The 14,987-nt window shown below is 41.7% G+C and overlaps 1 protein-coding gene across 7 annotated transcripts in view; it reads right to left on the bottom strand.

Annotated features, from left to right (window-relative positions):
• Positions 1–14,987, bottom strand: part of LRRK2 (leucine rich repeat kinase 2) — a 162,707-nt gene that overhangs the window by 128,590 nt on the left and 19,130 nt on the right. For 4 of the 7 annotated variants that reach the window (XR_012801632.1, XM_075599742.1, XM_075599741.1 and 1 more), the window contains exons 2-7: positions 12,606–12,811; positions 12,424–12,509; positions 9,760–9,869; positions 6,348–6,436; positions 4,593–4,727; positions 2,763–2,897 (exon numbers count right to left, since the gene is read on the bottom strand). Coding sequence is in view for 5 of the 7 variants with exons in the window: in XM_075599742.1 (XP_075455857.1) it covers positions 2,763–2,897; positions 4,593–4,727; positions 6,348–6,436; positions 9,760–9,869; positions 12,424–12,509; positions 12,606–12,741 (691 nt within the window). In the remaining 2 variants the exon portion in view is untranslated. Of the gene's footprint in view, positions 1–2,762; positions 2,900–4,592; positions 4,728–6,347; positions 6,437–9,759; positions 9,870–12,423; positions 12,510–12,605; positions 12,812–14,987 lie in introns of those variants that run through there. The other 3 variants (XM_075599743.1, XM_075599744.1, XM_075599745.1) reach the window with 3 other exon arrangements.

Consider the following 14,987-nt stretch of genomic DNA (forward strand, 5'->3'; position numbering starts at 1 on the left):
AAAAATAATTAATACGAATATTGACGATGTCTCTTTACATGACTATAAATTAATTACATTAAACTGTATTGCAGCGAATGTTTTTGTTAGAATCAAAACGACATCTTTAAGAGGCAAATGATATTTAAAGTGTAAAAGCTACATGATCTATTTTCAGCAACAAGTAATGGCGTCTGAATTAAATACTAAATGTGACACTAGCATGGGAACCTGGTCAAGTTATTTCAACAAATGACTAACTACATATAAATGTCAGACTTCACAAGTCCTCAAGATGTACTTATTGAAGAGTTTACTTTTGATTGCTCAACTAAAGAACAAAGCCCTCTTGAACGTTCACGGTATTTCAAACTAAATTGATATTTCATTATTAAAATAATACACTTTTACTCCTACATAAAACACACAAATTAAACTATGCTAAGAATGGACATCGCATCAAGAGAAAACAATAGTGTAACGCAGAAAGTCAGATTTTCAAACACCCCTTTCCCACTAGTTACAACGGTGTTATTTTCCCTTCTTCCCTGTCTTTTACATCCAATAAACCGTTTCATCTTTCTGCGCCACTTTATCATAATTATTCAATCTGTCCCTATCTTTCCACTGATAGATATAGCTCACTCTTGTCCTCTTTGATACCACTTAAGGGCCAGAAGGTATGAACACACATTTCTTTTCTATTTTGACAATTTAATTGTTCTTTAGATGCACTAATGTCGGCACCTTAGGGTTGAAATCTGGCACTGTGGAGGCTGGTGTGCAAGCCAAAGTGGAGAGGAGAAAAAGGACAATGACCATAATATTATTGTTGCCCAAGTTTCTATTGGTAAGTTGGAGCCTAAAGAGAAAGGAAACCTATCATCACCACCACACAGGATGGATGTCAGAGGCAGAGATTGGAATCAAATGCACAAGTGTATTAAGCAGGCGTCTGTAGAAATGACATTGTGTGCACAAGGCAAAAACAGTTTAAGCTCAACTTGCCATCACCAGGGAGACAAAATGGAACTGCACCACCAAAAGAGCATGCAGTACCTAAGGAAGGGGTGGGCGACTCCGGTCCTCAAGGACCACCAACAGGTCAGGTTTTCAGGATATCCCTGATTCAACACAGGTGGCTCAATCAGTGGCTCAGTCTTCAATGGAGACTGAGACTCTTCGACTAAGCCACCTGTGCTGAAGCAGAGATATCCTGAAACCCGACCTGTTGGTAGCACTTTACGACTGGAGTTGCCCATGTGATGGGCAAGAGTAACCACGCTCCACAATAAAGGTTAAGCCCATCTGGTTACCCTTGGGCCCCTGGCAGCTACCTTGCACTATAAGCCAGGGGCCAGGTATCATTGCATGAAAAATTAAAGTGATCCCTGCTTTTTCCACTTTCCCTTTTCCCCAGACCCATGAAACTTGCTGTGTGTAAGTTTTAAGTGGGATATTTGGGTAGAAATGCAATCCTTTTGTTTGCAAGAGTTCGGGGGTCGGAGCTACCGTAGTCCCCTAATTCTCCCCGGCGAGCGGCATGATTTGCCGGTACACAGGGTGAATTACACCGGGGCTGCCCAGTGTCCCCCACACTCCTGGATTTTGAGCCCAGATATCTCAGTCCTATTTCCCTTACAGCTACGGGTCTCCCCAAAGTCACCCATGAATTAAAATATGTTTTATTGTGTTTTATACATTTCTTATAAGTCTCTATGCAGTCAGCCCGGGCAGCTACTTAGGCACCTGCAGGTCTGCATGGAGTCTGTAGTTCAAAGAGGAGACGGATGTTGAGAGGTGTCAGGGTGCTATGTGGCCGGGGCAGGGCGGAGTACCGAGTCTGGAGAACAGAGACCACCGGCGGGGAGGACCCTCTGGTTTGACAGACTCAGTGGAGCCTGCCCAGTAGGTGGCAATTGGTTGACTTGGCGAAGCGGCAGAATGTCGGCGCATTTCCCATCGGTCAATTCATATGTCCCGCCCACGGCGCATCCCAAGCCGGCTTGGCACGCCACCTCCTCTGACGTCAGCCAAGAGACGAGTCCTGTTTCTATTGGCTAGTGGGATACGGTTCCCACCCTCTGATTGGTCGCTCCTCCTACCTCCATGCTAAGGATATCTTAGCGGAGTGTATGTAAGGAGATGGCCGAGGCAGAGAAACAGAACATCCAGTGACTTGTGTTTATGAAGCTAGGGCGGGCTTTTCAAAGTTGCTCTGTTGAAAATAGCAGAGGAACCGGCTTTGTTTTGAAGCTAGGAAAGTCTGCCTCGCAGAGACCAAGTCCCGTCTTTTGCGGCCAAGTTCTACAAATCGAACGTAGCGGTCGCGGCTAAGATTTCAAGCCAAAAAGACGACCAGGAGAGCCAGGTGGATATCCCGGTCGGGGTAAGCCTTCCGAAGCAGGCGCCCTGCACCTAGCAGAACCTAGATTTCTCCCCCAGACCCCCAGTAAGTGTGCATTTCTCTGTATATTGTATAATTGTACTTGTCGTATGTGGGTTTACCAAAATAAACTACATTTTGTTTCTACTACCTTGTTTTGCCTAATGCATGATCCCGGTACAAATTTAAATAGGTGTTAAGAGTCCTGGTCTCCTGTGACAGCCCACCCATGACCTAAACCTCTCCAATGCCAGAGGAACCTTACATGCCCACTAAAAACATGCACTGCAGGCACCTCTGGTACAGAAAAGTTATGAAACTAAAGATGATATCATCTTTAATAAGACTATTAAAAAAAACACATTTCATTTGGAACAAAACACAACCAATAACTTACATGGACCGGCTAATGGAAGCAGAGCACGAAATGCTTCAAATATTACCGATTCTGTATCTTTGAACTTTGTCAGCACTTTCAAGATGACCAAATGATCCTTGCTCTCAACAAATTCTGTCAACTGCTCTTCTGGAACTGATAGAAGGGGAAAGAATAACGATTTTAAGCAGTGTGCATACAAACAATCAACCATAATTCATCTCAAGCTACAAAACAAAAGTAAATTTCTTAAAGAGAAAAAATAAAATATATGAATATGCTCAGAAATATGCCAAAGAAAGCAAACGGCTAAAATCCCAATATCATGCTCAGAAGGAATAAATGCCCGTAATACAGTAAGTGGTTGTGCGTTACTTTATATAACTAACACAATGATAAGTAACGTGTCTTTAAACTTCTAGCCCCCAATAGCGTCTTCTCTTTATTGGAAGTAAATGTGAACACAATACATAGCTTTTGGCTAATTTCATGGTGTTAATCACCACGGTCACAAAGGAAAAAAGTAGTTCCTCCATGAAGAGACATCTCTAAAAGTGTGTGCAGGGGTTTCAGAAAATGAGGCCGATCAGCCGCTTTTGTTATTGGGAAGACCCAAACCGGGGATTTTTTTTTTGTCTCTTTTCTTTAATTATGAAAAGCTTTCGGATGTTACATATGTGAAATTAGACTCAACAAAGCAATAGGTCAGTGTTTCTCAACTCAGGTAACCACAGTCAGGACAGATTTTAGGAACACCCAATGTAGTATGAAACATGCATGCAATTCTACGCAATGCAAATATGTGGTTAGTTACAGTATCTGCCAAACACTGCTGGGTCTCCCCAAAGAACGAGCTCGGAAACACTGTATTATGTTACATTTTCAAAAGCTTCTCTCTGGTCTGTACATGCCACACACCACAACTCATAAGACAAACACTGGCACAACAGTCCCATCTATTCCTGCTCAGTGTTCCACAATAACATACATACAGCGCCACATCATGTACTAAACTTAACAAAAAAACACGGTTTAAATTAGATATTCTCTTACCCTATATTCTGAGGTTTGCAACTGACATTTCTAAAAAGAGAGCTCATAGACAAAGGTTTCCATAGACTACATAGCATGCTGCCTTAGGCAAAGTCCCCCCACATTATTTCTGGGTCAGATGAAAAAAAAAGTCTGATTATTTTTATTTATGGGATAATGGTATATTTAAGTGTATATAACTTTCTATTGCTACTCACTTTTTTCCCCCTTTCTTGCACATTCCTATAGTTGCGCGTGCGCACGCACACACACACATATTATTCCCTCCACAGGCAACAGTACGAGGAATAGACTATTTGCTCCCCCTAATAATACCCACTGAGTATAATAATTATATATCACATTAAGATTAAAAAATATATATGGGACACACTGCACTTTTAACTCTAGTGTCTAGACTACCATATTCCAGTGTAAACAAGCAGCAATAAATGTCCATACTTTGTGTTGTACATCAATGTGCAAATGAAACACATTTTCTACACACACTTACAGTATATCACAGCATTAAATATACTGTAAATACCCAGTCATCTGCAAATGTATCCAAATTAAACCTGTGGTTGCTAGTAAACATCAGCTACCTCCTACAACTTGGATACCAAAAACAAAAACAACAACACTAGGTTCTACCCTGCAAAACATGTCTTGCAGCTGCATTTTGATTTAAATATGTTTGCACACATACTATCACATATTCAAAATGTTTAAGACACGTCACATCAACACTTGATAGACTGTGGATTATTTTCATGCAACATAATACAAAAAAAAGGTATAGAAATGCCAAGTACCTACCTTTTACTAAAAGCAGGTGTAATGCTAGACATCCATAAATCTGAATTTCTTCATGGTCAGGGAATATGTGCATGGCATCAAAAATCAGTACAAAAATATCTGCCTCGTGATCCAAAAGCAGAAAAGTAATTACATCTGAGTGCAGAAAACAGATTTAGAAGTTGGAATTTGCAGTTCACAAATGGGATTCAGGATAAAATAGCACATGAATCCAGAGCTTAGACCTAAAGAGCAGCATATTTTATAGTTGTGCGTGTGCATATATACTGTACTTAGATGTGTATTAATTAATGAGCCTACCTACTATGTATTTTGAACATGTATTTAGAACAGTATGTTACTAAAATAAAGTGCTGTAAGTCATGTTCTAAAACACAGAACTCAATTTAATCTCAGTCTTGAAGGCCATGGCAGCTTGTTGTGTCTACACTGTATCAATGTACAAAATGTAAAAGATCTCACATTCTGTGTTACAGAGACACACAACACACTGCTGTATAAACACAGCAGTAGAGATGTGCAAATCTTTTGCCCAAACTCACAAACCAGACAAAACGTACCCTTTTAACAAGCGACCCTCTCCCCCACCACACAAACACACAAAAACACACACACAAAAAGTGTGGCCTAGTCAGAGTTCGCAAACTATTAGTCAAGAATTATGTTGATGTGCATTGCAATTTCGCTTATTATGCGAATTTGTAAAGTTCTCCAAAAATCACTAGATTCACTTGATGCAGAGACTATAAATAGGGCCCCATACACCACGTTTCCTTATTGATCCCGAGGAAGACAAACACTAAACCCCAGTGTCATATCATCCAATGATATCTCATAAGGGGAATAATAAATTCCTTCCTGACTCCAAGTGATCAGATACTGGTGGCTGCATCTGTATAAAGATATACATACATATATCTTTATTTTTATAGCGCCATTAAAATACATAGCGCTTTACAGCAGTAATACACATGATATAATCATATGAATAACAAATAATTTCAGACATATAAGTGGCATTTAGGAAAAGGAGACTCTGCCCTGAAGAGCTTACAATCTAATACAATACATACATTGATGCAGAGGAACAAGATAAAAATAACACCATCTGCTGCCATTTTGCACCAAAATGGTCTTGATACATCTCCCTGTGTCAGCGCATGTTAGATATCACTCCAGAATGTTTGGTTGCCTCTTACCCCCCCCCCCCCCCCCAACCTAAAAGCGAAGGCGTTAAGAGAAACTGTTGGTGTTAAAGAAAATGCGACAGTAATGTGGCTCATTGAAAACTCAGCATATTGTTTTAGTGATTTATTGGAAAATCAACACTAAATACAACTATCATTGTTTACCCTGAAGCAAAAATGGAAAATTGCCAGGCGCCTAAATGTAATTGTCAGGCACCTAGGATTTGCCCTCTCCGTTCATGCTGAGCGTCAGGGTGTGCGCAAGAGCACCCATGTGCCAGTGTGTGTGCGAGAGAGCACTAGCGTGTGCACGAGAGGGTCGTTGGTTGCTTTTTTTTTTAATAGTGTGTCAGCGTGTGTGTGTGTGTGTGTGTGTGTGTGTGTGTGTGTGTGTGTGTGTGTGTGACAAATACACACACTAACACACAAAACAGCCTGTTTAACTAAACTCTGGCTCCTAACATATTTGGCTGGCTCCTATGTTTTTTTTAATATATATTTTTGTCCCCCACTGCCCTAAAGTATAAATACTGTAAAAACAATAAAGTAAGATAAAATTATGAACTACCTGAAGCAAGGAGGGCAGTTAAAGCTTTCAGACCAATAGCCAAAATGTTTACGTTTGTATGGTAGACAGACAGAGTTTTCAGAATTTGCCTGAAAAAAAAATGGATTAGTAGTTTATGAACTCATAGCTATACATTCATCCTAAATCACAACATTGAATACATGTTAGGGAGAAACTCGGCAAGAGAAACAACCAACCTTTTATTTTGACTGTATACAGTTAGGTCCGGAAAGAATTGGACACTGACACAATTTTCATAATTTTGGCTCTGTACGCCACCACAATGGATTTGAAATGAAACAACCGAGATGCAATAGAAGTGCAGACTTTCAGCTTTAATTCAAGGGGTTTAACAAAAATATCGTATGAAACGTTTAGGAATTGCAACCATTTTCATACACAGTCCCCTTATTTCAGGGGCTCAAATGTAAGTGGACAAATTAACACAATCATAAATAAAATGTTCATTTTTAATACTTTGTCGAGAATCCTTTGCAGGCAATGACTGCTTGAAGTCTGGAACGCATGGACATCCTTTGCCAGGCCTTTACTGCAGCTGTCTTCAGTTGTTGTTTGTTCGTGGGTCTTTCTGCCTTATGTTTTGTCTTCAGCAAGTGAAATGCATGCTCGATGTGGTTTAGATCAGGTGATTGACTCGGCCATTGCAGAATATTCCACTTCTTTGCCTTAAAAAACTCCTGGGTTGCTTTCGCAGTATGTTTTGGATCATTGTCCATCTGTAAAGTGAAGCGCTGTCTAATCAACTTCGCTGAATTTGGCTGAATCTGAGCAGACAATATATCCCTATACACTTCAGAATTCATCCGGCTTCTTCTGTCTTCTGTCACATTTTCAATAAACACTATTGACACAGTGCCATTGTAAGCCAACATACAACATCTCATCCCCCTGAAGAAGTGTCTCACGAAACGTACGTCGGGTGCAGTGACGTCACACTCGTGACGCCTGCAAGCGGGACGGTGCAAGTGTATCAGCCTCCTTCCCTACCCAGGAGACGGTCGTATACCTGCCTTGCAATTTGTATTTATTTTGTATTTATGCTGTTGGTTACGGGCAAATGTGTGTTGCGGCTGTGAACTCTGTTACTTACCAGGAGATTGATTAGTGTGCTGATAATATGCACTAGATATTTACTATATCTTACACACATCTATCTTTGGCATACCCCCAAGATTAATCCCACACATGTATACATAGAGCTTATATCTTGCTGTGGTTAATAGAGCTTATATCTTGCTGTGGTTACTCTATATACCACTCTGTATGCTGCAGTTGCGGTGGGTTACTATATTGCATATGCACTGCTGTTTCAGTGGGGTATGCGCCTAGGTAGGGTTTCATTTGCATATGTGAGGCTTTGTTCACCGGACCAATAGGTCAATTGGTAGCAATATGATTAGGATCATTGATTAGCCATTGTGCTTGTTCCTCCTACTACCATTTTCCTCTTAGCACCTTCCCCTCAGGGGATCATTTTAATCCTTTTTATTTTTTCACTTGTACATACTTTCACTTGTTTCGGCGTGAACATAATTGTTTATTAAAGTTTTGTTATTTTCTGTTTTTAACAGACTGCACGTCTGTCACTACTGTTAGTCCCTTTGCGGGGTGGTGATTTACAGCATTTATCAGTGGATATTATATCCTTGTACTATGTACTAGGGCACCATGAGTGTGTGCTTATAGGGGTCTAGGTGATTGTTCACCATTTGTGTTTGGCCATTGTAAGCCATGCATGCCCGTGCCAATACACTGCCTCCACCGTGTTTTACAGTGTCTGCCTCGTCGGCCTCTTCTGTCTCTGGGCGCAGGGTGCGTTCCCTCGGCCTTGACGCGCGGCCTTCCCGTCGGCCTGCGGTCTCCACCCCTCGGTCCTGCCCCTGTCCTGACGTCAGTACTACGCGGCGCGGTTGTGCTCCTCGTTCCGCCTCTGTTCCCGCGGGCCCCGCCTCTGTACTGGCGCAGATGTTGTTGCGCGAGATGACGGCGTGCGACCGGGTCGCCTACATGTTGCGCGCACACTCTAATGCGGTCACAGTTGTCCGTGTAATAGGACACATCTGCATGATCCAGCAGCCTATCCCGAACCGCAGCCCCACTTCCTGGTTGCCTCCCAATGGTGGGAGGTCCTTTAAATATGCTCTCAGAACTCTCAGTCATTGCCGAGCATAACTTCAGTTTGTGTGACGCTGTTACTCACTACTCTGTACCTGTCTGCCTGGACCTTGCTGCCTGACCCTGCCTGGAACTTACCTTGTGATACTCTACTGCGCTGACTTTTGGCTTTGGATACGACTACTCTACTTTCTCCTACACTGACCCTGGCATTGGACCACGACGACGCTGCTCTCTCCTGCACCGACCCTGGCTTTGGCTCTAGGACTACTCTACGCTCTCCAATCCTGACTCTGGTTACGTACCCCAACGATCCACTACTCTATACTCCTAGCCCCGGCAAGTACCTCATTTACGCTGTCTTCTATTACCCTGATCCGGTCTGCAAGACGCACCCTCGCGGTTGTGGTCGGCGTTCTGTACCAATCCCTATCTCAGCCCCGCGGTCGCGCATCATTTATGGTGAGCTACGCGTTACAATAACCTCAAATTAAAGCTGATAGACTGCACTTTAAGCCCATATTCATTATTCAACCAACTTGAATTTATTTTGGTACACAGCCGAAATAACAAAACTTGTATCAGTGTCCAATTATTCCCGGACCTAACTGTGTGTGTGTGTATGTGTATGTGTTTAGGGTGGTAACCAGCTTAGCTAGCCACTCAGTTAGAAAGGGCTGTAGTAAAGGTTTAGTTAGTCTCCAAAGTGGAGTAGGCCTTTATTTTGTTTGTTTTGTATGTTTTGCTTGTTAATGGAACAGGCGCCATAAAGCCAAGATATAATTTCACCCTAATCAGTCTCTATTAAATCTGCCTCTGCACACATCTCTTACAAAGCCCAATAAAAATAATAAAACTAGAATCTTAGCACTGTGCATTTCTTCCTGCCCACCCTCAGGAAGACTATAACCAATGGTGCTGCCGGATGGACGGAGAGGAAAACATAATTAAGATCTTAACACTTAACAAAAGTGCATTATGGGTTTCTGGCTTGGAACTCCCCTGAGCGAGAAGATGGAGTAGTGTAATGCTAAGGGTACAGGTTAATAGGCTGAGTTCCACAAACAAGGTTAGTGATGCCAGTTTCCTTCTAATAAAAGTCTGTTTGTATTGTTTTGAGGTGCAGCAGTCTTTATTGCCATGTTATTCCTCCTAGAAATTAACTCAAGTCAACATACAACTACTGTATTTAAAAGACCAACTTTTGCTCTTAACAGGCATGCAATTCAAATCGCAAGAGATTTGGAGATATAGTAGAGAACGAATAAACACTCACTGGTGAACACCAAGAACTTCCCATTCTTGTCCAACATCAATAGGAGTCTGTAAACTACGCAGAGTATCTGGACAAACTTCTATTAATCTACACAAAAGTGGCCAGCCCACCTGAAAATACAAGAATACAAATGGAATACAATGAAGTACAGGTATTGCATATTTCTTAGGCTTACTAAACAGTCTATAGAAGCTACACTGTTCGAGGATTCTATAATTCTATAACCACTATAACAGTTCAAAATAGATGAAAGTGACTACCTGCGGACTTCCCCGTGTTCCAATCCAAACTGCAGGTGTGAAAAATGAAGGCGGACAACGCCCTTGTGAGTCCAGACAAAATGTACGTGAGCCGCCAATGGATGCAAGTCCAATCACACAGGTTGGTATATAAGTTTTGACTAGTAAATAATGTATAAAATGTTTGAACTATAGTACTAGAGCAGCAGAAGCTCTAACCAACCCACCCCAGCTAAACCCTGCCTACAACACAACGGCTTAAACTTTAGACTGCACCCTTATTTATATAACCCTCCCATTATAATTTGCAGATTCAGTTTATGTTTGCAGATTGGTAATCTGAATCAGTCGGGCTGTATACAAAAGATCGGAAAAACTAAATAAGCCTTGAGATTGATCCCCCAGATTCCGCGCCTGAAAGGTACTGGCCAACCAACTGCCGTCTCAAATGACAGCGAACTTTTCACTCATCTGTACTAATAATATAATATTTATAGTGCTGTACCTGTTATTTTTTTTTGTTATACAATTCAGTAACAAAAATGTCAGAGTATTTGCTCACTAATAACGAACACATAAATTAGTGTTACACTAACAGTTAGTGTATTGCAATTGAGTAGCAATTGGGCACTTGTACTAAAAAAGCCAATATTTGCCATCACTTTGATTCTCTCTCAAAGGTTACTCAACACAACAAATTAGCTTTGTTCTCAATTTCATGGTAGATTACTCAACAGTCTAATTGCTCAAGATACTTTTTTTTTTTGGCAAAGAAACTAACATTTTGTAGTAATGGTATCCCTCATCACTGTCCGGCTTACACAAAAATTGGCAGATCATAACTAAACTGTGTAGTTTGGCTCCTATACCCTTGGGCATGTGTCATCCATTATTTGCTCGAGAGTTTACATAAATGACTCCCTTATCATAAAACAGATACATGTTATTGATTGACCAAACAAAACCTCTAATCTCACATCCTAGAATTAATGTACAGGCATACCCGCATTAACGTACGCAATGGGTCCAGAGCATGTATGTAAAGCGAAAATGTACTTAAAGTGAAGCACTACCGTTTTTCCCCACTTATCGATGCATGTTCTGTACTGCAATTGTCATATACGTGCATAACTGATGTAAATTAGGCATTTGTAACAGGCTCCATAGCAGGGGTGGGGAACGTCAGGCCCGAGAGCCGTATAAGGCCCTCAAAATCATTTGGTCTGGCCCTGCTAAGGCAACTGCTATAACCGGGGTCATGCTAATTTTTTTTTAAATGGCCGCCGTGTGCCCGATCGGGAGGAGGGAGGAGGTGGTGTGAGGCGCCGGCAGCCCTACACGATCCCCAGCAGCCACCGTACTAGCCCCAGCGATCCCCCAGCAGCCACCGTACTTCCCCAGCACTCACCCAGCAGCAGTCCCCGCAGCATTCCCCGCACTTCCCCCATGCTTTTCCAGCAGTTCCCCTCGCACTTACCCCAGCATCCGCCCTACACGATCCCCCCAGCAGCCGCAGCAACTACCAGAGGTAGGGGCGGGGTTCTGTGTGCCTACATGCCTGCTGTGTGCCTGCCGTGTGCCTGCCTGTCTGTGTCTGTATGGCCCGCGAACGATGTTATAAATATCCAAATGGCCCTTGGCAGAAAAAAGGTTCCCCACCCCTGCTCCATAGTCTCCCCGCTTGCGCACAGCTTCGGTACAGGTAGGGAGCTGGTATTGCTGTTCAGGACGTGCTGACAGGCGCATGCGTGAGCTGTCGTTTGCCTATTGGGCGATATGTCCTTACTCGCGAGTGTTCTTAAAGTAAGTGTCCTTAAACCGGGGTATGTCTGTACATGTCAACTTTCTCCAAGTCTCATTAGCATGTAAGGCCAGGTCACCGCAGGCTACTGCAGCGCCCGCTGTGGCGGACGATGCAGGGAGAAGAGCCGCTGCGAGGCGGGCCCCCGTGCTGCACCGACAAACTCCTGCTCTCAAGAAAGTTGAGAGCAGGACTCACGACGGAGCGCTAGGCCACGCCCCCCGGCGGTTCAGCCAATGAGGGCTAACCTGCCGGGTGACATCACAGCCGCGCCACCGTCATGCCCCTCCCCCCCTCGTCATTCCCCCTGCAGACCGGGGGACTCGGCTGCACGTGACGGCTGCCTCTAGGCGTGCGTGCAGCACAGGCACTGGGGTTGTAGCCTTTAGTATACAAACTAAATATATATTTTATATCTTTGATAAAGCCTTCAAGGGTGAAACATGTTAGTGTGATTGCCATCAGTGAATAAATCGGTTCAATTCACCCTCTTTGGCGGATTATTTCTGCGGTGCTGCGTTTTTTCTGGCTGTGTGCCAAGTTCTGTTCCTGTAAATATATATTTTAAATCCCATGGCATAGCCAATAGCATATATGACTCGAAGAGAAAAAGAAACATTTTACCTTCTGTATGGCTGCAACTTTCATGTAGTATTCCAAAACCAGCAGCAGAGGGGAGTGCACATTTTTGTCATGAAATATTTCTGATGCTAGTGTCAAAACAAAGATTACAATTTAGCACATAATTTCCAGGAATTGTTCCACATGAAACCATAAAAAACAATCCAATAAACATCCATACTCACCACATTCACAATGGGTATGAACGAGTAAATCATCCAATATTTGGACTAGTGTTTCAATCCGTTTACCTTCCTCAACGTTTTTTAGACGCACCACTAGCTTTTTGACATTTTCTTCAAGTTCCTCTGGACTGGTCATGGTTTTTATCTTTCAATGTAAAATATTCTACAGGATATTAATGAAACTCTTGATTATTCATGTCTTCAAACTACAATTAAAACAAAAGGAGATGTAAGTTTATTTTATTTTTCAAGGCAATGAACACCAAATAAACTGAGAAGTATTCTGCAATGTATTGCAATCTGTCATTGCCGACACAGTTATATAAAAGGACACAAGGTCTCTTTTGCAGCTTGAACACCCAGTCACACCCATCGGAATCACGAGAACACAACACGTAACATTCTCAGGTCTGTTTTTCTATGCACAGTTCAATAAAAGCAGGAAGCCATCAACAAACAAAACCTTTTTTTTTTTACTGAGTGCATGCAGCGCTTTATGAAACAGAAAGTATTTTCGACAACAGTTCCTCGCACTCAATTTATATTACAAAAGGCTGAAAATAAATCATGTGATACATACACGTTTACCTTTAAAAAAAACATTTTTTTTAAATATGTAGGGGGAAAAAAAAAAAAAGAAGTGCAAATGCATAACGTAGCTGGTAAAGAAAAAGAAATAGTACTACAACTTATCAGACACCACAAACATATTGTAAGCTCATCTGTAACAATCCATTGTGCAGCTTACTGTGCATTACACTAAGTGTGAAGCGCTTTGATATCCATATGAAATAAAGTTATTATTATCAATGTAATTGGCTCTCAGAAAGATTTCAACACCTTTGAAATGAAACATTGACAGTCGTTATCTGTCCTGTAAAACATTTTCTTATCTCTGGATACTATAAAATTAATTTTTGCTTGAAGAAAAAAGTGGTATATGTGGTGCTCAATAATTGAAACAAGTTCCACATGTAGGTAGTAATGACATCATAAATCCACAATTGGTAGTCCAGTTGCAATGGAGTGCCCCCCAAATGAATATAACAAAACTGAAGGAGAAAGTGACCAGTGGAGTCGGCTTAGACATCCACAATGATGTACACAATATAAGAACCCAATCAGTAATGATAATAAAGAGGAACAATGTCCATGAACGACAGGGTTTAAATAAGGCACTGCGGCACTTTACCTGTACTGTCCAAGGGGCACTCATCATCCTCGGCGTGCAATCCATCTGTTGTAGATACAGGAAGAGAATAGGCGTAGATAGAGCACAGCTCCAGACATCCTGTAGTAAATCTCCAGGGAAAAAGACCAGGCCACTCCAAAGTAATCAAAAAAAGAAGTTATTTATTGCTAGCTAAACATACAGGGAAAAGGGGACTGAGTGAACGCACCTATGCGTTTCGTACAAAGAGTACTTTATCAAGGTGATTATCAAGGTGACCTTGATAAAGTACTCTTTGTATGAAACGCGTAGGTGCGTTCATTCAGTCCCCTTTTCCCTGTATGTTTAGCTAGCAATAAATTACTTATTTTTTTGATTATTTTGGAATGGCCTGGTCTTTTTCCCTGGAGATTTACTACAGGATGTCTGGAGCTGTGCTCTATCTACGCCTATTCTCTTCCTAATTTTTGCTAGATACTGGTTTAGTCTCTTGCCAGTTTGCAAAGTCATTATCATTAGCCCTCCCCCTTCCCGCCCCCCAAAAACCTTGTAGACAATTTACCTGTACATCCTGACATGCACAAACAGTCTTATCGCGCAAGGAATTAGGGGCCTCCAGGAGCTATACTGTTTCACTCCAATCTAGAGGGGCCCTCTAGTTCCCGAGATGTTTACTTTTGAAATTTCCCAACAAGAATTCTTGTTTGGGAGAAACAATATGACCACTGGGACCAACTCCACCCAAATACAAAGCTGTCACATTCCTGCTTCCTATTTGGGTGGCCCAACAGCCATCTTTGTTATTCCATGCAAGTATTGCAGAGACCAAGTATTGGCAAATATGTTTAAGTTATTTTTTAAAATATTGGATTTCTTTTTAGATTGGGGGGGGGGAGGGGAGTTGCTGCATTTGCGCAAATCTTACTTTTTGAAGCTCCTGCAGGGAAGTAAAACTTGAATTCCAAACAAAACAAGCGATTTATTTTGCTTGATTGGCAACAAACAGTTTGAAAAAAAATAATATATATATAAGGTAATTAGATACCACATAACATATTAAAAAGGCAAGTCTTTACATTTTTTAAAAACTTCTTTGACAGAATGCCTATTCTAAAATGCACTTTAATGAAAAATAAAATAGCAATTTAGTTTGAGCATAAAAGTTGTAGGGAAATTGCAATGGTTTACAATGAAAATGCATGAAAATAAAG

Source organism: Ascaphus truei, chromosome 5 (genome assembly GCF_040206685.1).
Source record: "Ascaphus truei isolate aAscTru1 chromosome 5, aAscTru1.hap1, whole genome shotgun sequence".
NCBI classification, from domain to species: Eukaryota; Metazoa; Chordata; class Amphibia; order Anura; family Ascaphidae; genus Ascaphus; species Ascaphus truei.